Genomic DNA, 22844 nt, shown 5'->3' with positions numbered 1-22844 from the left:
TTTCAGAGCCAGCAAATTCAAAGTGGCAGCTGTAAGAGACAGCATAATTTTACCGTGCTGCAGATGCACCAAACGCAATACCATAATTAGAGATGCAAAATAATATTTACAGCCTAGACCATACATATTTAGCGAGAAGCTGGAATTTTCATCCATTTACAATTTTACCAGCCTATAAAGGTCTCTGAGCTCAGTTTTTCCCTCTTTTTGCTTGATTGGGATTGCAATCCAGCTGGAGATACTTCCTGGGAGGGCAATAGCATTTGTTGGGCTTGAGCAACACCCCGTTGTGTGCCTGAGTTCATGCTGTTGCTTTGCCTTTGTGCTCCAGTACCCAAATTGGCACCCAGTGGGGGAGACTCATGGCGAGGCTCCACTGAGACCTGCGCTCACCCAAAACAGGTCCACAAAGAGGGAAAACCCCCTCCTCTTTAATATGCCACGCGTGATTGCTGCCTCGTTCTCCACGAGTATAATGGCACATTGATAGAGCTGCCAGGAAAACTTGGTAAAAACAATAAAAAAGAAGAAGAAAAAGGCGGTTGTCACATTTGGAGTCTCATGATCTCCACGCAAGCGCTGTCTGTGAGAGCCTTCCTTTGTATGCAGGGCAGGGACACTGCTGCTGGCCAGGGCTTGGCTGATGCACAAGTAAAACCCAAATGGGATGTGCCTGCCAGGTTTCCTAGAAACAAATGAATCCTTCACTCAAGCCCGTGGCCTCTGCAGGAAAGGGCTGCTGTTCCAGCGCATCCTTCTCCAGACCTGCCTCTTGTTGGGATGGAGGTGATAACGTGCCGGTGAATGGCAAGTGCTGGATTCGGTAACTGGTCAGAGATTGCAGAGAATTTATGGCACTTGTGATATTATTGGGTTAAAATTATCTCTTAAACCCAAAATAATTTAAGAATTTTGAAAATCATGACCTTGAGAGAGTGCTTCACTATTCAGCCTGTGGACAGGTAGAGGGGGCCCTGGAGTCCCTTAAGGGATCTGGGTACTGAAATCCATGCCGGGATGGGAACTGGCACCGGGTTTGGTTGTACTGGCTTGCTGCTCCTCGGTTCCAGGAGGAACCAAGCACCGGGCTGCTACTGGAGGTGTGAGCAACGGGGAGTGCGGCAGCCGGGGGGCAGCGAGGGCTGGGCAGGGGCTGGGGACAAGGAGGGGACACCCCATGGCCCCAGCTGGGTGCCGGCCCCATGGGATTGTGGTGCCGGTGCTGTAACTACCCGGGGGGCAATCGCCTCTGCACTCCTGTACCCAGGTCCCCCACTGCCCCTGCGATGCCCCCCAGCTTCCCTGACCTCTGCAACTGCCCCCCCCGTTTTACGCCTCCAGCACCTCCATCTGCCCCATATCTTCCCCATCTCCCCCCCATCTGCCCCACTTCTTCCCCATCTGCCCCCCCATCTCCTCTATCTGCCCCCTGCACCCCTAACTGCTCCCAGTCCCACCCCAGCGTGCCCGGCTCCCCCGTAACCTCCCTCCCTGTACCACCCCCCCACCCCCCTGTCACAGCAGCGCCCCCCCGCGGCCGCCCCGCCCCGCCCGGCGCGGCCCCGCCCTGAGGCAGCGGCCGGCTGTGCGCGCGTGCGGTGCGCGGCCCCGCGGCGTTTGGCGTCCGGCGGCGGGGCGTGTTGAGGCCCGGTGAGGCCCGGCCGTGCCTGCGTAGCGCGCCCGGCCCCGCCATGCTGGTGCCCGTGTTCACGCTGAAGCTCAGCCACAAGATCCTGCCCCGCATGGTGGCGCTGGGCCGGTACGATGGGACGCACCCCTGCCTGGCGGCCGCCACGCAGGCGGGCAAGGTAACGGCGCAGCCTCCCGGGCTGGGGGCTCCGCCGAGCTGAGGGGACCGGCTCTGCTCGGGGGTTGCTCGGCAGCGGGGTCCCTCCGCACGGCGCCCGTAGCGGGCTTGCGGGCCGCGGCGGGGAGCCGCGTTGAGGCCTGCAGCGTCCCGGGTGGAGCCGGCCCGGCGGTGTCCCGCTTCCCTGGCTGTCCGCCGGGCTGGGGCGCCCGTGGGCCCCGGGGCGGTGGCAGTAGCTCATAGCGGTAACCCAGGGTGCTGGGGAATGTTTGGTGTCGTGGGTTTAAGGCGGGGTGCGGAGGTTCTGTAGATGATGCCTTGCGGAGCAGGAAACGCGGTGTGCGCTCTGTTTGGGATATAAACAGCAGAGGTTTCAGCTTAGTGCAGCCCAACTAAAACAAAAATAGGTTGAAGGATAAATCCACAGTGGCATTTGGGTAGCTGTAAATACAGACATGGGTCATCTGGGATGCTTCCTGGTATTATTACTAATTTCATTTTGGAGCCTTTAGTAATGGTGTAAATGAGGGCTTGTTTGAGAGATGGACTGTACAGCCACAAGCAAAGGCTGTTAGGCATATCCTGCAATCCCAAGTGCTCCAAACGATTACGGTGACTGAATGTTGGTCAGTGAGAACAAAAACTTGCTTATCACGGGCTCCTCTTTAAACTAACCATCCTCACCAGGAGATGGAGGTTAGCGATACCAGGTAATTTGTCCTAAGTGTTTGGGGTTTTGGGGAACTCTGTTAAGAGCTGGCTATAATTTGCTTAGTTTGTTGTTGCTCCTTTTAGTTTTGCCTTCCTCTGAAGAGTTCTCAGTGCCCACTTCCAGAAGCATAAGTATGGTGGCACAACCCCTCTGGCCAGAGGAGTGTTTTTCTTGCCATTTCCCCTTTTTTGGTGTAGTTTAAAACCAAAGCATAGCTGTCAGAAACAGTATTGTCAGCAGTCCCCCCATTCTTTTGTCCTCTCTTTGGCTGGTTGAGTGCCCTTCTTTCCCATCACAGTTATTACCCAAACAGTAGTCTTCAGTGTTTGAACACAAACACATGCATGCTTTGTGATAATATCTTTATATCTTTGTTACTACAGGTTTTTATTCATAATCCTCATGCCCGTGGGCAGAGAACAGGCACAAACCGAATGGTGCAAAGTAATCAAGACTCGGACATTTCCCTTCTCAACATTAATCAAGCAATCAGCTGTCTTGCTTCAGGAGTGCTGAACCCTCAGCTTGGTTATGATTGTCTTCTGGTTGGAACACAGACTAATTTGTTGGCTTATGATGTATATAACAACTCGGATTTGTTTTACAGAGAGGCGAGTTGATTTAAATGTCTGGGTTTTTTTTCTTTCCATTCTAACAGTGACAGTTTTTACATGACTTTGTCAGTGATTTTTTTGTTGCTCAAATGCTCCATCCCTGGCAGTGTTCAAGGCCAGGTTGGACAGAGCTTTGGGTGACGTGGCCTGGTGTGAGGCATTCCTGCCCATGGCAGAGGGGTTGGAACTGGATGGTCCTTTTCAACCCAAAGCATTCTATGATTCTGATTATGCTTCTGTTCTTTGCATTAGTTATATACCTGGTCTAGTGGAAGGTATCTCTGCCTGGGGGGGGGGGGGGTTGGAACTAGATGAACTTCAAAGTCCCTTCCAACCCAAACCAGTCTGGGATTCAGCACACTTTGCTTTCAAATACCTGGAAAATATTTAAAAAGTATGAATGTGATGTATGTCTTTGTATGTACATGCAAGAACAAGCTTCCATAACGTGTCACACATCACCTGGCATGACAAAATTCAGAATATCTAGAACTCAGCTAAACTGATAGTTGTGATGTTTTGATTTCTGTATTCTGATGTCTCATTGTCTGCTATTTCTTTTTCCTTTGCTTTATATCTGTAGGTTTCAGATGGAGCCAATGCAATAGTTCTTGGGAATCTGGGAGATATTTCTTCTCCACTTGCTATTATTGGTGGAAACTGTGCCCTGCAGGGCTTTGATTATGAAGGAAACGACCGTTTTTGGACAGTAAGGCTGCACAAAGTGCTTTTGATGCTATTACAAGATTCTTTCAATGGCACTAATTCCTCTTGAATTTTTTATTATGCTAAATATTAATTTGGATGTTCATCTTTCTTAATTTATCTTAGACCTTAAACTGTGTTTTGGTCATGTATTCAGTGCACTCAGGTGTTGCTTGAATGTTGGCTATGTCAATTGTTCTGTTGTTTTTGAGATCATAAAAGTAGTTTAGCTTCTGACAATGATCATCAGTATCAAGTACCGTCTTTCTCATTTTAGGTTACTGGAGACAACGTTCGTTCATTAGCACTGTGTGATTTTGATGGTGATGGCAAAACTGAGGTTTGTAGCCATTTATGTGTGTTCTCAGCTGTTTTCATGGTCTTGTAGTGAAATGATAATAAGAAACCATGGGTTATCAAATATGACTGACTTATATTACCAGTTGAAGTGCAGTTATGCCTTTTTCAGCGTCTGGTCCAGTGAAGACAAATGCTCAGCCCATGTCTCGGGAGCAGCAGTTGTCTCTGGCACTATTCAGGGTGTGTAGAACTAGGCATAGCTGGGGTCTTTACAGCATTATTGCCTTGCTTTGGTGAATTGATTGCTAGCTTTAATGGAAAAGTTCTCTTATTTTCCTTAACTACACCAGGAGAAATACACTGAAATGCCTGTGATCATCAGTTGCAAGGCATCTGTTTTCAGTGGAATTTCTTGAATGTGGTTCTAAATCCTTTTTCAAGTTTCAGATAAAAAGCTAGCAAGCATCTTATGTGTAAAAATGAGCTTGTAAAAATCTGTGCTGCAAAGAGCTTCCTTATGATTGGTAAGATAAAGAAATCTATCTTCACGTCCAGTTCTCCCTTTTCTTCATAGTGACATGGCTAAATTAAATAATCTTTGCTTTTTTGATTTAAAATAAAAAGAACGTGTAACAGGCATCTTCCTTGTAAGTAGGAAAGAGCTGCCATTCTGATAACATAGGCTGCAAGGGATGATGGATGAAGTTGTGAATTTGTATGGCATTCTCTGTTGTAAATGCTCTTTCATCCCAAGTGAATCGAAGAATCATGCTTATAAATATAAATCTTCAAGGAAATTGATGGCTTCCTAGTATATATGTCAGATACAAGTAAATATGATGTTAAATCACCATGTTAAAAATACTAAAATACTTGTCACCTGTCCTGCAATTTTAATCATAATTACTTAAGCTTTTCTGTTTAGTTCCCCCCAAATCCTAATTTTGAATATTTACTTGGACTGTAGTATTTATAGTGACCTGTAAAGGGCCTCTACGTCTCTTACGTGTTAATAAAACAGACCCTTTGCTTGATTGGGGTCTTCCAGTTTCAGGTTTTCCATTCTTTTCCTGCACAGCTTCCCTTAGGGTGTAATTTTTTCCTGTGTGCTGAGAAGTAGTTATAGAAAGTCAAGGTAGTCTATGAAGATTCAGAAACTGGGAAACTGATCTGTGGCACTAATTGCCGATATTTTTCACTTGTACTTCTAAATTGTTTTGTTTTTGATACTTTGGTGTTTTTTTTCTCCTTGAGAAAAGTTCATTCTCAGTGGGTGGTATAATGTGATGCTGCTTTGAGCTAAGCAGAGTTGGATGTGTTGCCCAGCTAACTTACCCTGCCAGTTAGCCCAGCATGCATTTACTGATATTTTTTTAGGGTTCTTTTAGTCTTAATTATCTAGATGATTCTTTTTTTTTTTGTCAAGTTTATTTGTGGCTTTTGTGAAACTGCCTCTGGTTTAAAATTGGAATTCTAAGGAAATGCACAGAAACATCTTATTAAATTATTTATCACTTTGTGTGTTGTCTGATAAATGGGTATGCTAGCTTAATTTGTTTTTCCCACCCCCCTAAAATGTGTCTACATTTAAAACTGACTGATTTTAAAACTGCATGAATATACTTTTGTCATTTAGTAGCGAACAAAACCAGTTTGTTACAGTCACTTTCTTCCTTGGGATGTTAGATTGATACGGATTAATTCCTCTCATCTTGCTCAACATTTTTTTGGGGAAGAACTTTTCCCCTGCTTTTTCAAATTCCAGTTAGTGGAATCCAAGACACTGAGGTGGACAAGTTGAATCAAACTAAATTAAACTCCCATCTTCTAGGCACCTGTGGGAAATGCAGCATCACCAGTAACTGTTTCAGGATTCCATGTTTTAGCTGGTCACTTCTTGCTGGTGATTGCAACTGGTTAAGAAATCTGTACTTCTTACATATGTTATTTGTTGTAAATTATTTCAGTAGCTACAGTAACCTTATCTTGGTGTAATTTAGTTTGTCGTGATTGGAAGTGTCTTTACTTGGAAGGAAATAAGTGCAGCCTTTAGTCTTTTTTAAAAAAATCACTTTGGTACGGATTTGTGTTTATTCTGCCAAGTGAAGATATAAGAGTCATCGGTACCAGTAGGGAAAGGTACTTCCAGGGTTTAAACTTCGATTTATAATTCTGTTTGTCGTTGATTTGATGGGTGACTTTATGGGCAAGGCACTAAGCCAATCTGCTCTTTGGTTTCTCAGTTTGCAAAATAGAAGCCTGTGACCATCTTTAGAAAGAGCTCTTCCATGGAGCTCCTTTTCAGTTAACATCTTCTACCTGCTTAACTAGAAGATATGAAAAGGACAAAGGTGTAATAAACAATAAGGAATGAGAATGTGGAAGACCCAACTTAGTGTTGATGTCCTATTTGTATAACCATTCACACTGAGTTAAAGCCCATTTTACCCATGATTTCAGTAGTGCAGCCACAGTTTTGGTTCTAGGAGCAGCAATGGTTTGACGCTTGGATTCATTAGTTTTGAGGGTTTTTTTAAATGAGGTATGTTCAGTGCTAAACGATGATTTTGATTTTTTTTTTCCCCCATCTGTTTGCTGGCAGGCTAGTAACTGGGAGTTGCTGTTTCTCTGAAACAGTGTAGTACAAGTCAGAATTGAGCCGCAGGTCTTCTGCTCCAACAACAGGCAACATAGTATTTTTGATGTGTACAGTTGCAGTTAGGAATTAGAATACTCAATCTTTTACAGTAAGAAAAGAGCATAACCCTGGTGTTCCTAAATGTATTTTCTCATTTCTACCCGAGATATTTCACTGTGCTTTTGTAGAGTCTAACTTGACAAAACAAGGAATAGCTAATACTTGATCAACAGGAGGCTTCTGAAATGGTGTCTTGGCAGAGGGTACCTTTTGTTCCACTGACAACTGTTTATGGAGCTGTTAAAAACTCTCTGTTGCTGTACTTGGGATGTTTATTTCCCCCTTGGGCACTTAACTCCTTTTGATTTCCTTAGGTCGAAGAACTATTTTTAAGGTAGACTATTTTTTTCTAGCTTCTTGTTGGCTCTGAAGATTTCGACATCCGGGTTTTTAAACAAGATGAGATTGTGGCAGAAATGTCAGAGACAGAGGTAAATTACTTCTTGCTAGTGTTTGTTATAATTGCTGGTGAAGCTGATATTCTTATGTATGGTGAAGCTTCTCTGGTTCAAATTTATTGTGAAGTTATTTAACTATTTGGTACAATATCTATTCAGCTAGAACTGCAGAAGTTTAAAGTTTGATAATATCTTTCATTATACATGTTTTTTTATGTTTTTTTTTCTTTGTTTATTTATGAGCCTTTCACCAGGTTGAGAAAAGTAACTGCTGTTTGACTAAAAGGGAAGGCCCTGTTGAAAGGTTATTAAGGTTACTGGGTTGTGAATGTTAGTGCCTTCTGAGCAAAAGAATGTCTTCTGCGGGTTTCCTCAAATGCATTGACACAATCACAGTGAAGTAACTTGCCCCTGTGTATATCCAGATAAGTGCATAGCAGGGTAGAAGGGGATTCCCAGGCATACAGGGCTGCAGTTCCTAAAGGAAAGTATGGGGTAGAAAGTATGCGTTTACAGAGAGATGAGTAAAAGGTGTGGAAGTTGCTCGTTAGTTTAATAACCAAGAGAAGATCCTCACTGTTAAATTTTGGTTGCTTGGAAGGGAGTAAAGTACCGTTACCGTTGCGTTTTAGAATTTGCTTAGTCTTCTTGTGACCCTTCTGGGCTCAGGGTAGAGTAAGGACATGTTACAGACCTTTGTCCTTAAAGATCTGAGGTCTCCCTGTTGCTCAAGTCGGGGCTAAAAAGCTTAGTTATCTATTAAACCACTTAAGAAGAGCTATAAAAGACAAATCCGTGCAGGGTTCTAAGAAAGGAAGTTGTTGCTATAACTGGAATTAGTAATACATTGTAAATCACATTAGGCCTGTGGTACATTCTGCTGTCTGTACAGTGGAGTCATGGTGTGATTTCTAGTTAAAGGGAAGCTAAAGGTCTGTCCTTGTCATGTATGATTTATTTCCAAATCCACAGTAGAATGGTTTTAAATTCATACTTGCAGAGTCTTAGAAGGCCTGTCAAGAGTCCTACTGTCCCAATTTAAAAGGACACAGCTGCACCTAAACCTTTCCTTTTAGGAAGGTAAATTCAGGGAGCAATGGCTTTATACACTGTGCTTGTTTTGGAAGGCTTGAATAGTTTGCATTTTCTTTGGTTTAATAACTTATTCTGGTAAAACTAAAGCCATAGACTGTTGTGATTATTGAATTTATAAATGGACAGTCAGATATAAGGGGAGTATTGTGAGTTTCTGACTGTTGCTGGAGTCTTCTGTCCTTACTGGGTGCTGAAAATGTAGAGGGTTATGAGACTTGGGAAAGGCTTTAGAGAAAATGGTGAGAGGCCATGTAGAGGTTTGGAAACCACATTTTATTGTAAGAAAATTAAGGATCATAGTCAATTGAGTTTAATTAAGAAGTTGGTGAAGTTTTTTATTTAAAGAAATATCCTGTATTATGTCGTACAAAAGACCTGACAGATAATTGCAATTGTTCCTTCTTACATTAAAATCTCTAGTCTTAGTGCATGGAATGACCTGCATTCCCAAGCACTGAGAGCCCTAGCTCAATGAAGAATGTGAGATGCAGGCTGAGTTACGACTCTCAGGTCTTTCCCTGGAGCTGTTACTTAGATCATACTTAGCCTGGTGTTCTAATTGTGTTCCAGGGAAGTCCAGCTGTGCACTTCCATCTCTCTAATCCTGAGCAAAGATTTTCTACCAATGCTGTAGGGGGCCTACAAGGGTGCTGAGGAGGGACTCTTCATTAGAGACTGTAGTGATAGGACAAGGGGTAATGGGTTAAAACTTAAACAGGGGAAGTTCAGGTTAGATACAAGCAAGAAGTTCTTTACTGTGAGGGTGGTGAGGCACTGTAATAGGTTGCCCAAGGAAGTTGTGAATGCTCCATCCCTGTTGGTGTTCAAGGCTGGGTTGCACAGAGCCTTGGGTGAGATGGTTTAGTGTGAGGTGTCCCTGCCTGTGGCAGGGCGGTTGGAACTAGATAATCTTAAGATCCTTTCCAGCCCTAACTATTTCATGGTTCTATGTCTCTAGGACTTTCCCATCCCATGTAAAGTTAAACTCTTTGGCATCCTCAGCTCTGGAAGCTTAAGGAGTGTTGTGTGGTGTAGGTTTTCAGTGACAATGTGTTAGCACTGATGACCCCGGGAATCCTATGAGCAGTTATGTTGCTGCTTGTTGTAGGAAATACTTGGTCAAAGTACATAGTTTGAGGACAATTCTGCAAATCTTTGCTGAAGTGTATCTCAACGCTGGTAATTCAGGTTGTGTTAGGAAATCCTACAGGCATTTGGTGATTTCAAACTGATCTGTAAAAACAGTTGTGTCAGTACTCAGTGCTTCCTACAACAGACTTATTTTTCATTTAAATATTGTTTTCCTGTCATGTAGAGATTGTATAGTTTGTTTTCTGCTACTTAAGTTGTAGAAGTTTACACTCCTGTATCCCCATTCTCCCTCCTTTCCCTTCACAGACTGTTACTGCACTTAACCCCATGTGTGGCAGTCGGTTTGGTTATGCTCTTTCTAATGGAACGGTTGGAGTTTACGAGAAGACAAACCGTTACTGGAGGATTAAGGTTAGTCTGGTGTTGGAATAGCATCACTTTCGCATGAAGGCTGCGAGGAGGTTTGATACCTTATCTTGAGTTGTACTGATGTTACCCTGACTCCTTTAGATGAATTTTAAATCTTCTGCTGATCCTAGAACTTCATGTAATTTTAGTTTTAAAAAATTTATATCTAACTATAATTATACATACATTCAAAATTAATACTGTGTCAGTTTCTTCAGTGCTTTTGGGACTGCTCATGATGGCTTAAACAGGCAGGGACACCTTCCACTAGACCAGGTTGCAAAGGAAGCTGTGGCTGCTGCCCCATCCCTGGCAGTGTTCAAGTTCAGGCTGGACAGGGCTTGGACCAATCTGGTCTAGTGGAACGTGTCCCTGCTCGTGGCAGGGTTTGAAACTGGATGATCTTCCAGGTCCTTTCCAATCTAAACTAGTCTGTGATTAATATGTTCTTTGTGTTTTCTCAGTCTAAAAACCAAGCGATTAGCATACATGCATTTGACCTGAACTCTGATGGTGTATCTGAGTTGATCACTGGCTGGTCCAATGGGAAGGTGAGTTTATACAGAGGTGAAATGAAGAGCTGTAAATCTGGAAGCTGTGTTTGAACAAGGCTGTGAAATTATCTGAAGGAAAACAGCCACAAACTTAAAAAGACTGTTGAAAACTGAAAACTATTGCAGTAAACCTGCTTTGGCTGGTGAATCCTGTGCCGAGTGCAAGATCAGAGAAAAGCTGATCTGCTTAGCGCAGATTCAATGGCTAAGGTGTGGTAAGTTGTTTCTATGGCAGCAGAGATCATATGCCACATCCCAGGACTCCTGAGTGCCTCTTCAGCTGTCTTGAGGACATGCTAATAATCCTCTGGGATGTTTCCTCAGTGTTCTCAAACATTCTCAAACAGGAGAGCAGCATCAGTCTTGACTGCAAGATTAATCAAGCATTATTTAATTTTATGTGAATGCATTCTATACAGCTCTTAAGCCTGTTGCTTGGTATTCCCCTTTGCTAGAAATGACTGTTCTAGCTGCCAAATCTCTCCTGGACACAGCTTGCCAGGTTGTTGGCTGTTTTTTTTTGTTTTTTGTAAAGCTATGCTTTACAACATCTCCTTCACACCTCTCATTACTCTTATTAGCCTGGGGGAGTTTGATTAACTTCATATCAAGCCAGCAGTCTAGAGCCCAGATATGTTGTAAATTTATGCTGGATTAGGTGTATAACGTTGTTAAAGAGAGAAGCTCTCCTTCATTTACTCACTTTTCTATTTTTTTCCACTGGCAGGTTCTTTCCTGCTTCTTGTACTGAAACAGTCCTTAGCTCCTAGAAAGAGTAATGCTGGGTCCTGGGCTTTGGAAAAAGACAGACAACACAGAACTGAGCCCTGCTCTTTCTTCTTCAGTGAAAGATAATTAAAGGTTGTGGTATTAGTGTATAAGAATAATTCACCACACAAGGTCTGCAGCTGAGAGGAGAGGTGGTAAATACTGCATTAAGCTTATTTCTGGTTTAGTCCCATCACTGCTGCATTGATGTGTGCATAAGCTTGCCAGTGCAGACTAGCAGTCCTCTTTGCTTCCTCTTGTTTGCAACATAGGGAAGCATCTCTGAAGAGCAGCTCCTTGTAGCTGAGTCTGTCTGGAGTTCATTTCTTGATGGTATTTCACATGCGGTGTTCTGATCAGTAGAGCTGCAAATTTACCTGCTGTTCTTTGAGCAGAGCTGGTTTTTGGTTAACAGCTCAGAGTATGGCATGACATCTATTTTGGAGTTAGCTTTTCTATTCCTGATGTGTCTTGGAACTCTTTGTTGTTCCAGGTTGATGCACGCAATGACCGAACTGGGGAGGTCATCTTTAAAGACAACTTTGCTTCCTCAATTGCAGGAGTGGTGGAGGGGGATTACAGAATGGATGGGAGCAACCAGTTAATCTGCTGTTCAGTTGATGGTGAAAGTAAGAGCGCTGTTCAGGTTATTAATTTAATACACAATAATATCAGGCACATCGCATAATCTCAGATTAGCTAAATGTTTCAATTCCACAGGCATTTTTGCATGCTGAGTTCCTTTTGCTTTATGTGAAGTTAGGGGAATTTTGAGTATGCTATCTGCAAACAGGATTTTGAATATTACCTTCCCTGTGATAATAGTGTGAGTTTCATTATGATTTAAGAAGCATCAAAATTCATTTGCCTAACGCAAGAAGTCCCATCCTAATAATGCAAAGATAACTGCATTCAGTACGGATTGTGATTCTTCAGGCAACATTATTATAGGTGAATGTATAGAGTATCTTCTTGCCTATATTTGATGATTTTTTTTTGTGCCTTACAGTGGCTAAAGACGTTTAGAGAGCTAAGCAGTTGTGTGTGTTGTTTTTGTTCTAAAGATGAATAGTTCTTCTATGAGAAATTTTAGATGTTAACAGTGCTTTGCTCCCTGGAAAATGCTATTCTAAAACTTGGAGAACCAGTGGGTTTATGCCACCATGCATTCAAGAAGTCAAACCTGGTTACTGTGAATAGGTACAAATAAGATCACAGATTATTTGAATAATTTTAGCATGAATTTACAGGGATGGCTTCAGAAAAGACACTGGTGTGATTATCTGACTGCTTGGCGTCGGTGGCCTGAGACAAGCGGGTCTGGCACAGCCCATTTGGAACAAAAGCCCGTCCTCGTTAAATACCAGGGTATTTTGCTGCCTGTCTTAATCACAGGCTGTGGGGATTTGCTGTGCTTGGGCTTCAGCATATAAACCTTATTCCTAAGCTTACAGAAGGGGAATATCATACAGCTCTGAAGAAACCTTGTCCTAGCAGAGCTGTGTAGGTTAACATCACTGAACATGATCATTTTTTGATGAGTCTGTCATAAACAAACCTTGGCACATTGTGGATTCCTTTAGGCAGGAGCGTTTAGGTGTTACTAAATAGTAAAATAGTATTAAATAGTTGTTGGGCTATGCATTCTCATAGTCGTTGTTAGAGTTCTGTTCGGGGCCAGCATCCTTCCACATGAGGTGTTCTTTTGTGTTTCTGTCTTGCTCTTGTTTTAAATGAATGATTCACTCAGAAGTGATAAAGCAGGTCCTTTCACTGGAGGACAGTGTGCTTCCTGAGTGTTTTTCAAGTTCCCTACAACCTTTTATGGGGCAGCAGCAGTCATATGCAGTCAGGCAGCATACTCTTTGCAGGCAAAAGACACTTGTCCCTCACTTTCATTGTCAGTTGCAATCAGATCACACAGCCCTAGAGCAAAATGGAAGTTCATAGCAAGCTTTTTTGTCTGCTCAGCTCTTCTGTCTCCAGAGGCAGTTGGAAATATTTCCATAACTCTGCTCCACTGGGATACTTCCAGGCCTTACCCCTTGAAGTATCCTTTGATTTGGGGAAAAACTAGTGTGGCTGACACCACCGGCTGACTGACAGTGACTTGAAGTCACTTCCAGACAGCAGCAACTCCTCTGACCAGCTCTAGATATCCAGGTAAACGTTTTACTAATTTAGCATAATTGCAAACTTGCCTAAGCACCTGAAAGAATGATTGCAGTGGGAATCCTGTGGCAGAAGAGCTGGGCTCTGCACTTGTCTGGTCAGGTGAAGACAGCTTAAAAGCAGGTTGGAAATTTACATTTTTTCGAATGTGTGTTCTCTTGTCCTGATCATCTGGAAAGTCAGAGCCTCTGTCGGTGTAAATCAGCACTCAGGTTTTCAGCTGAAGATCAGAACCAGCGTTAGCTGCTGAGATGGTACAAGGGGGTCTTGTTACAGAAATGAAAGATTTGGGAAAGCTGTGAAAAGCTTTGCTGAAATGGGCTCTTTTGTTTCTGTACAGTCCGAGGCTATCTGCCAGGAGGTGAGGAGATGAAAGGAAACCTAATGGATACAAGTGCTGAGCAGGATCTGATCCGAGAACTTAGTCAAAAGAAACAAAATCTGCTGCTGGAATTAAGAAATTACGAGGAAAGTGCAAAGGTACAAGATGTAGGGCCGAAACATACCTTCCTGTTGCTAATAAATCAGGAGTAATCTGGAAAGCGGTCATGGGGCAGTCCAAACAAATCAGAGCTGTAACCTTTGGGATGCAGCAAGATTGTCTGCTGTGGCTTCCTCCTCCTGTATTTGGCTTGCTCCTTGTGTGAGTTCAGAACTTGTTTTTTGTATTTTAATAAGTGACATTTTCCTTGCTCCTTCATCCTGCCAGAGCGTTTGTGTTTGGGGTTGGATTCTCTCCAGCCCTGTGCTTTGGCTTATAACTGGAAATTTTATTTTTAAATGCATAAGCCATCTCAGGAGCCAGAGGAGCTTGTGTGAGATGATCAGGTAATTGTGTGAGAACTGGCAGCACTGTCAGGGTGTGGAAAGCACACTTGTGGCGTGATGGTGAAGGCACAGAAATAAAGAGCTTCAAAAAACAGTCTGTGAAAAGCACAAACGTATTTGAATAGTAAGAGACCACCACAGCAAAAGCATGGAGTTAATCTTGCATGTAAAATTGAATAGATGTTAAATGCTTTTCTGAATAAAAGTTTGGGTGCAGACCGTGATCTTCATCGACAATAAACCACTTGGAACAGATTACAGTCAAGTGTCTGCATCTCCATGCGTAATCCAGCTGCTCTGTATAGCTGTGTGAAGTCTGGGAACTACTGTAACACAACCTTCTTCAAGAAAAGAGGACTCACGTGAAGGTTTTCTGGGTTGCTTTAATAAAAATTTTGACATTCTGATACTGAAGGGTATATGTTTTGCAACAGGCTGAACTGAACACTAAGAAAATAGATGGGCAGAGAGGTATGATTCCAGCAAATACCCAACTCCAGACAGCCCTCTTGGTTAATCTGGGCTCTGACAGCCGGTCTGCCCATGTGGAGCTATGTATTTCCACCACAAATGGTGAGTGGTAACCTGCAACCATTGACATTCATTTCATGTGAATTTATGCAAACATTTAGTTATATTTAGCTAATGATTTGCCTGTCTCCCCTTTATTGTCTGTAGTATTCCCTTTGTGGCTGCTTTCCTTTCACAGAGTTTTGAGTCAAGCTGGGTTCTTTTGATGGGTCTAAGGGGAGAGGAGTTTGGTGGAATTTGTTTCTTGTTATGTGTTATTTTCCAAGGCAATTAATGTTTTACTTGGATGAAAGAATCTTGGTGATCCCTGAGGTACTGCTTGTGTTGACTCTAAACATTAACCCTATGCTAGTGAGGGTATTGTATGAGTGCAGCTGGACCTCAGCTGTCTTTACATGCAAAACTGGAACTACCCCAACATACCAAATTCATGTAGCACCACATGTGCTGAGGATGCAGTCAGGTCCAGATGTGTTGATGCTGGTCACTTGGGTTACTCAGAGGAGGTGTGTAACGAGTTGGCCATGCTTGATACTGAAAATAGTTGTGGTTTGTTGCCAGAGGACAGCGTTTAGTTCAGGAACTGCTTTTTCTTCCTGTTGCTAAGACACAATCATCCGTGCTGTGCTGATCTTTGCTGAGGGCATATTTGAAGGAGAGAGCCATGTGGTACACCCCAGTCCCCAGAATCTCTCAGGCTGTATTCGTGTCCCCCTTACACCAGCCAAGGATGTTCCTGTGGATTTGCACATCAAAGCCTTTGTGGGTTACAGAAACAGGTGAGTTTTGTGTTGTGATCTCCACTGGTCCAGAGCCAAGTGTGTGATCACAAAGCAGCAGTGATATGGTTTCATGCTTATCCAATGGGAAGTGCTCCTTTAATTCCCTGGTGCCCCACTTCTCTGTGTTACTAGAAGGAGAGCTTAGATGCTTTCTTAAAAACACTGTTGCACCTTTGATGCTTAGCTCTTCTCCAGACAAAGTCTTAAATGCTCTGGAGTCACTGGGACCTGTTGTGCTCTGGCCCTGCCTTTAGGGGAACAGTGAGCAATTGTGGGGGGGGATGCTTTGTTGTGGGTGTCTGGAGGGAGTCAGGAGAGGCAGAAGCTGTATCCAGGACGCCTGCTTGCAGTGGCTGCCTCTTCGTGCCCCATGTGATGGCTCCTCTGTGGGAAGTACTTGAGCAAGCCTGGAGACATAGTGGTGTCTTTCAAGCTACAAAGTAACTCTGAACCCATTTGTTTTCAGAGCAAATAGGAAGTACCATATGCTTGATTTCAAGCCAGCACTTTGCCAGTTTTCCATAGAAATAAAATGACTCTTCATGTGGCTTGAAAACAACTTGCCCCTGCTCATGTCTGCTGGACCTGGCAGTGCCCTATGAAGCAGCATCCTTTCTCTGAACAGGGAGAAATATTTTGAGAGCTAGCCAACTACTGCAGAAAGAACTCATGGGACTGAATTATTGTTTATTTTCTCTATCGGTTTTTATTATTTCCTTTAGTAAAAGACTTCACTGAACCTGTAAATAGAATATCCAATCACATTGTAAAATCATAAATGTGTTAGCCTAGGGAGTATATTTCATTGGAAGGATTATAGAAAGTGTAAGCAATGGGGATGAGTTTTTTAACCTCATGATGTGATAAGCCTGGAATTTCCAAGTTCCAGTGTTATTTTTCCCCTGGGAAATGGTAGGCAGCTGATTACATAGCTGAAAGCTTCTGATGTCAGTAGCCAGCTAGAAGGAATCAGGAACTGTTGCAATAGGTGAATCTCTGGTATGTCAGTAACTGTCTGTTTTCCCTTTGGATTGCTTCCAGCACACAGTTCCATGTGTTTGAGTTGACAAGACAGCTTCCCCGCTTCTCAATGTATGCCCTGAGCAGCCCGGACTCAGCCGCAGAGCCCCTGAGCTTTGTTAACTGTACGATGAACGAGAGGCCACAAAGGGTGAGTTTCTGCTCTGTTTCCTGTTTTCAGATCCTGAGGAGTTGGGGGGTTTGCCATTAGTTTGAGATTTCCAATAGCAAAGGAAAAAATTGTGCAGTGAACTGCCCTGCTGGCCTTTGGAGTTTGTGTATTACAATTTGTCTCAGTGCTTTTTCTTCCTTCTTTAAAAGATGTCTTAATTGAGACATTCCCTGCTTCAGAAGTTTCTACAGGAACTAATGGCCTGAGACCATTAGGCATTTCAGATATTAATCTTGTTTGCTGTGTGACAGCTGATGGAATGCCAGTGGGGAGCCTTGTAGCAAGTGAGGAATTCTGTAAGTGAGCAGAGAGCCGGAAAAAGGCAGTACAGTGCCCAGATAATTGCTCAGTTTCACAACAGATGAGCAGCAGTGCTGTAGCTTTGGTTCTGAAGGATCTGAATTGTAGGATGGCAGTAATTAGAGCTGGTCATTTCCCTTATAACTTTAGGGCTCTGCTGTCTTTACATGACTTTTACTGCATTAAAAGCCCAAAGCAAAAACAAGATGAAACTTCTCTTCAACTTCTTGCAGTAGAACCAAGCCTTGCTTCCCAGCTTTCTCCGGTCTCCAGGTCTGGGCTCATGTTTTGACACTGGGCTGTGATCTCTGGTTGTTGGGGTTTGTTTTTTTTTTTGTTTTTTTTTTTTTTTAGGAATATTCAGCTTTGGAGCAAGGATTCAACTGTTCTTATTCTAAAAATGGATTTAGGAGATAAAATTTGGTAAATTAAGTTTCTAAGGTACCCTGGTGTACATCATGTGCAGGGATAGTGCATGGTTCTCCAGGCTTTCCACACAGATAATGGCTGATGCTCTTCATAATATTTTTGCAAGATTGTTATGTGGCTGAATCAGAGCTTCTTGCTACCAGAGGATGTGGAATTTCAGAGCGTTCCCTTTCAAGTTTGCTTCACTTCCCTTCGTAATGCAGGCCAGCTCTGCATCAAAATCAAGCCTGGCGGGGAGGTGAGTACCTTCATGAACGAGTGGAACACCCGTTTAATTATCTTCCAGTGAAACTTAAGGGTGGTGCCAGTATGAGGCAGTAAAAATTAAGGATGACTGAACAGGCAGAGAAAGTACTAATGATTTAGGGATGCTTTTGGAAACTTCTGGGTCTATTTACTCTTAGTTGGTAAAATTCCAGGGCCTGTTAATGAAGAAAAATGCTTAGCCTACACATCTGTAGGAAGGTATTTGTTCACACACAGAGTGGTTTCAGGGAGCCGTAATTTGAGGCACAAAAGCTGCTTGTACCTTCTGCACTGGTCTTGTATGCACAGATGCCTCTTTGGCCCAGGCTTGGATAAAAGCTGCTTTCAGTTCAGTGTCTCCTTGTCTACTGAAAGCCCTTGAGCTTTCTCATGCAGCAGTTTTGCCTCTTGATAGAGTGAACTGCTTTGCGCCTGTGTTTGAGAGGCAGTCCTGCTGGGCAGTTCTGGGAGATACTTTGGCATGGAAGAGCACTGAAGTGCTTTCTTTCCTTTCTGACAGATTTCCATCAATACGGATGATATTGATCTAGCTGGTGATATTATCCAGTCCATGGCCTCCTTTCTGGCCATTGAAGATCTGCAGGTGGAAGCAGATTTCCCTGCATACTTTGAGGAACTGCGAAAGGTGTTGGTCAAGGTGAGGAGGTATCAGGCATTTCTGAATTGGCAGCTGAGCAGTCACTGGGAATGTTTTTATGAGAGGATCTCTAAACTGCTCTGTCTTCATGGAAATCAGCCAGCTAAGGCTTGCTGTATATTCTGTGCCAAGGACAATGGGGCACCGTCTGCTTTCTGTTTATTCAGGCCCTTGGACATCAGCAGTTGATCACTTAGTGTAAAATGTTTGGGAGACTGAGCTATGAATTTGAGGGCATAACGTGTGTATATCTTAGCCTGATCACCCCAGGGTACTGTTCTGACAGGCAGGGAGTTTAGGGCAAGGAGAATGGTCCCAGGGATGCTGGTAGGTTAAGTTAGGATGTTATTTCCTAGTACACTTGGGTAAGGTTTAGCTTGAACTATTACCCGTATGCCTGGAGTGCCAGGGGCCCTTTCTGCTGACTGTTTGCATTCTACAGGTGGATGAACACCATGCTGTGAATCAGAGGCTCACTGCCGACATGGCTGAACACTCCAGACTCATCCGCAGCATGCTGCTTCAAGCAGAAGATGCACGATGCCAGGGGGACATGTGAGCAATTGCTGCTTACTTTGTGTGTGTTTTGGATTTAGAACAGCCAGTCTTTGCTTTTCAGGCAGAAAAGAGCACAAAACCCCATTTGCATAATACAAGGGTTGCCTAGTTACAACTCTGCAAAATTAGTTCCTTTGCTGGTCCCACATGAGCTCCCCTTGAGCCTTGTCTTGTTCTTCAGGTGGAAAACCAGTCTGGGGAAGGCAAAAAGGCAAGGATAGGGGCTTATCATGGAGCCCATGGGGTCAATCAACCTTGGGATGGTGAGATACATTAGAAAGATATACTGAGGGAAGAAGGCAGTAAAAGCTGTCTGTGGTGTGTGAACTTTTAAGAAGACCAAGGAAGAAGTTTTAGGTGTCTTTTCACTCCAGGTTGCTGTGTTATACAAATGTCCTATCTTTACTGTCAAGAGAGGTCTGAGCAGGGCAATGTTACTTGCACTGGGGAGAGTGGCATCTCCTCTTTGCATTGCCTTATGAAGTAACTGCAAAACTAAGAATAAAAAATAAGTATAACCAACATGTGTAGACAAGCCTGTTGACTTATAGCTGGCTGACATGTGGGTAACCATGGTAGCCATTGCAACCTTGTATTGCTACACATTTATATTGACAAACCAGGAATGACTTTCTTGTCCCCAGAGATGCAAATAACTGGACTGATTGTTTCCCCTCCAGGAAAAACATGAAAACACGTTACATCGAGCTGTACGATCTTAACAGAGATTTAATAAGTCAATACAAAATACGTTGCAACAATCACACAGAGCTGTTGAATAACCTGAAAGCTGTGAATCAGGCAATCCAGAGGGCTGGGCAGTTACGTGGTAAGTGTGTGTGTTTGAAGGTAATGTGGAATCTGGGACCATAGGCAGATAAGATCGATTTGGAGGCCACCTGGGTTAGTTAAGTGGCTTCAGCCTTGTTAGCCTGAAAATAAATTAGTAGAAGTAATCTTTCATTTTTTAGGCCTAGCCAGTTTCCTGTAACAGTCAACTGTGAGTATCCAGTATCATCTGGGATCATGATTTTAGAACAGTGCAAAGTGGTTTCTAGCTTTCTGGATGGTATAGAAATTGCTAGTTTTGTTGAACACAATTTTAAAAGCACTTTTTAAAGTAGTGTCCAAGTTCTTGCTTTTATTAAGCAACATTATAAATTAACTGTCAAGCAGGGCTGTTTGTCTTTATTACTAGCTCTGTAGGTCTTTGGGGAAGGAGGTATGTTTTTGTCTATTTATGGCATTCCCTTTTCAACAAGTCCTTTAAGCTCTCCTAAAATAGAGCTACAAACAACTCTTTAAAGAAAGGATTTTATTTATGCACTAGAAAAAAGGTGTGTGTTTAAAAAATATTTGAAAGAATCCCCTAATCTTGAGACGTGATCAAATAAGTATTTTTACCAGTTTTTTACTAACTGAAGCTTTTTTCTTTTATTTCCTTTTTTTTTTGTCTTTACAGTTGGCAAACCTAAAGCACAAGTGATCAGTGCTTGTCGGGATGCAATAAGAAGCAACAGCTTTCATACACTGTTCAGGATAATGCGTGTGGGAGCAGCCCCTTCATGAGAAGAGGAGCAGCAGTTGCACAGAGGCAGTGTTTGCAGGCAGATAATGGACCACGAGCAACAAGCAGTTAATTCAGTCCCCTACTCTCTAGTGTGAAGTCATTGCAAAGGTAGCATTGTAGTTAAGCTGTCAGGTGAGATGTTACTACAGAGGTCAAAGCTTTGTGAAGGAAGCATTAATTTAAGTGTAGATGTGATATTTATGCAAGACAGGTATAACTTTAGAACAGTTATTTTTCTTACAGTAACTTATGTATTTTAATATATTTTGTAGTTAAGGCATTGTCCTTTTTCCATTAAAACATAGACTGGTTTGATATCTTTTGTTCTGATTTAGCTGGGAGGGATATATGTGTTTATGTTTATTTGCTGGAAAACCCCAAGCATTTCTGATTTTGCTGTATGGTCTCTGCACACTAAGCACTTAAACACTCTGTGCTGGAGAGTCCTGCGTGTCATTGCATGAAAGTGCTGTTCCTCTGTAAATTTTAATGTAGTGCACTAGAAGCACCAAAGAGTAACATCTCCTTGCTGGGTTTTAAGCCGTTTGGTTCCACACAGGTAAGAAGTAGTCTGTTTCATATCCAGCACTCTCCATACACCTGGATTGCAGGAAGTTTTACTTCAGCTACTGTTTTTGTGCACTGTGCTACTGTTGGAAAAAAAAGCCCTGCATATATGGAGGTGGGCGAGGGTGCGTTTCAGGAGCAACAGAAACAAACTACACACCCAAGCTTGGTGCATACTTCCGAAGACCTGCCAGTACATAATGGAGAAGGTATTGAAAATTGTCTTGGCTCCTGGCCCAAACCTGTTTATTACTTGTGGGATCTCTTAGAATTGGATTACAACATTACACTAAGGCGCTTAAGATTTAAAGATATTTTAGAACCTATGCCAAAGTAACTTTCTTCTAGAAGCTAAAAATATCTTGCAGCGGATGGAGGTTGGGCCCCAGTGCTCCTTGCTCCTGCACCATTCATCACATCTGTTGCTGTACGAATTGGTGTTTGTGATGTGGGCAGGGAGGAGGCAGTCCTCCTCTGTGAGGTTCTGGGGAAGCTTCCTGGGGCTGTCAGGAATATGTGCATCCTGTATCTGGTCTCTTATTTGCCACTACCAAATTCAAGCCAGCAGCCCACTATTTGTTACAGAGCCACCTGTGAGCATGCAACCAGTTGGATGGGGAGTGCAAATCTTGCAGGGTGTTTTAATCCCCAAAGTGGGCACTTGCCACTTCTTCAACCCCTTCAGTGTGGAGAGCTGGGCTGCCAAAAGCACAGACCTCTGTCACTTCAGATCTGCAGCAGAAATGCATTTAAATCCTTTTAAGAACCTGGTGGTTAGTCAAATCCAGCTCCCTGGTAAAAGCGTGGTAAGCCACCCAGGCTGTTCTAAGCAAGTGAGCTTAAAGAGTTGATTATGGAACAGTCTCCTGGCAAAAGTGCTGGGCTTTCTGCCACCTGCTGTACCTGTTCCCACTGTTTCAACCCCTTGTTCTTTATGTTCAAAATACTAATGCTTGCTTACTTACATTTATGTAGTCCATTTGACGGTAAGAGAGTGGCTCTGATCTGAAAGCAGCTTTCTCATCAGCCAAATTTTCAGGGCAATGTACCAGGCACTTCAGTCCCAGCTCTGTTTTGCTCTTGGCAGTGAGGTCAGTCCTTCAGTCACAGTCCAGACCTCTGATAAGACTGATTTCCCCTGGCTAAGTCTGACAACAGATATATTGTACCATAAAAACAACTTTTATTATTGCCAGATGTAAAATCCACATCCCATAAGCTGAAGTGCTGCCAGCTTTGCAGTTGCTGTTGAAATAAAGCAGCCCTTGGCTGGCATGCAGCAGCCAACTAACATTAGGCAAGGTTGGATGGGGCTTGAAGCTACCTGGTCTACTAGAAGGTGTCCCTGTGGCAGGGGGTTGGAACTGATGAGCTTTAAGGACCCTTCCAACCCAAACCACTCTGTGGTTTTATGATGAGAATAATCTGCAGCAGGAGATCAATGGCAAACAGTCCCCACTGGTAGGATTCACCCCAGGACTAATGCCTAGTCATCCTGTTCTCAGGTGGAACTTGCCACAGCAGGTTAAGCTGCTTGTCAAGTACAGAATAACCACTGAAACCACACTAATAGAGCTGCATGTTCCTGAAAATTCAGGGGCAGAGCTGGTTAGACGGCACAACAGCTTGGTACATGTGCTGGGGATTGGGTCTAGACCACTACCCTGCTCTGCCGAGGCACTACAGTGCCTGCCTGAAACTTCTGTCTGGGCTGGAGTCTTCCTCATGTAGTCCGTTTGCTGCTGGGGAAGGGCACTGCAGGAGTACCTGGAGTGTGGTGGAGAGGGATCTGCAGAGCTGTGGTTTTCAGTGTCCTAATTCAAGTTCCAGTTTGGAGTTTATAAAACCAAAACAATTGGA

At 43.3% G+C, this 22844-nt stretch overlaps 1 protein-coding gene across 2 annotated transcripts; it reads left to right on the top strand.

The window, feature by feature from the left end:
* The first annotated feature begins 1580 nt into the window (after positions 1 to 1580).
* BBS2 (Bardet-Biedl syndrome 2) lies at positions 1581 to 20732 on the top strand. Of its 2 annotated transcripts, XM_065663510.1 has the most exons (17): positions 1581 to 1808; positions 2903 to 3130; positions 3717 to 3842; positions 4116 to 4178; positions 7190 to 7267; positions 9728 to 9832; positions 10294 to 10380; positions 11645 to 11780; positions 13664 to 13803; positions 14586 to 14724; positions 15290 to 15461; positions 16506 to 16635; positions 17492 to 17623; positions 18152 to 18289; positions 18732 to 18844; positions 19528 to 19676; positions 20310 to 20732. In XM_065663510.1, the coding sequence occupies exons 1-17, from the start codon at positions 1692 to 1694 to the stop codon at positions 20414 to 20416; spliced, it is 2160 nt and encodes a 719-aa protein (XP_065519582.1). In that variant the 5' UTR covers positions 1581 to 1691; the 3' UTR covers positions 20417 to 20732. The 2 variants fall into 2 exon arrangements, with proteins under 2 accessions (XP_065519582.1, XP_065519583.1); XM_065663511.1 differs by lacking the exons at positions 11645 to 11780; positions 13664 to 13803.
* Positions 20733 to 22844: the final 2112 nt, after the last annotated feature.

Source organism: Lathamus discolor, chromosome Z, assembly GCF_037157495.1.
Source record: "Lathamus discolor isolate bLatDis1 chromosome Z, bLatDis1.hap1, whole genome shotgun sequence".
NCBI classification, from domain to species: Eukaryota; Metazoa; Chordata; class Aves; order Psittaciformes; family Psittacidae; genus Lathamus; species Lathamus discolor.
This window is presented reverse-complemented; position numbering and strand designations above follow the sequence as displayed.

Excerpts from the sequence above, each read along its gene's own strand:
- BBS2 (XM_065663510.1), top strand. The coding sequence starts at position 1,692 with ATGCTGGTGCCCGTGTTCACGCTGAAGCTCAGCCACAAGATCCTGCCC. Across the intron at positions 13,804-14,585 it reads ATTACGAGGAAAGTGCAAAG|GCTGAACTGAACACTAAGAA; the intron begins GTACAAGATGTA and ends GTTTTGCAACAG. Across the intron at positions 17,624-18,151 it reads AAATCAAGCCTGGCGGGGAG|ATTTCCATCAATACGGATGA; the intron begins GTGAGTACCTTC and ends CCTTTCTGACAG.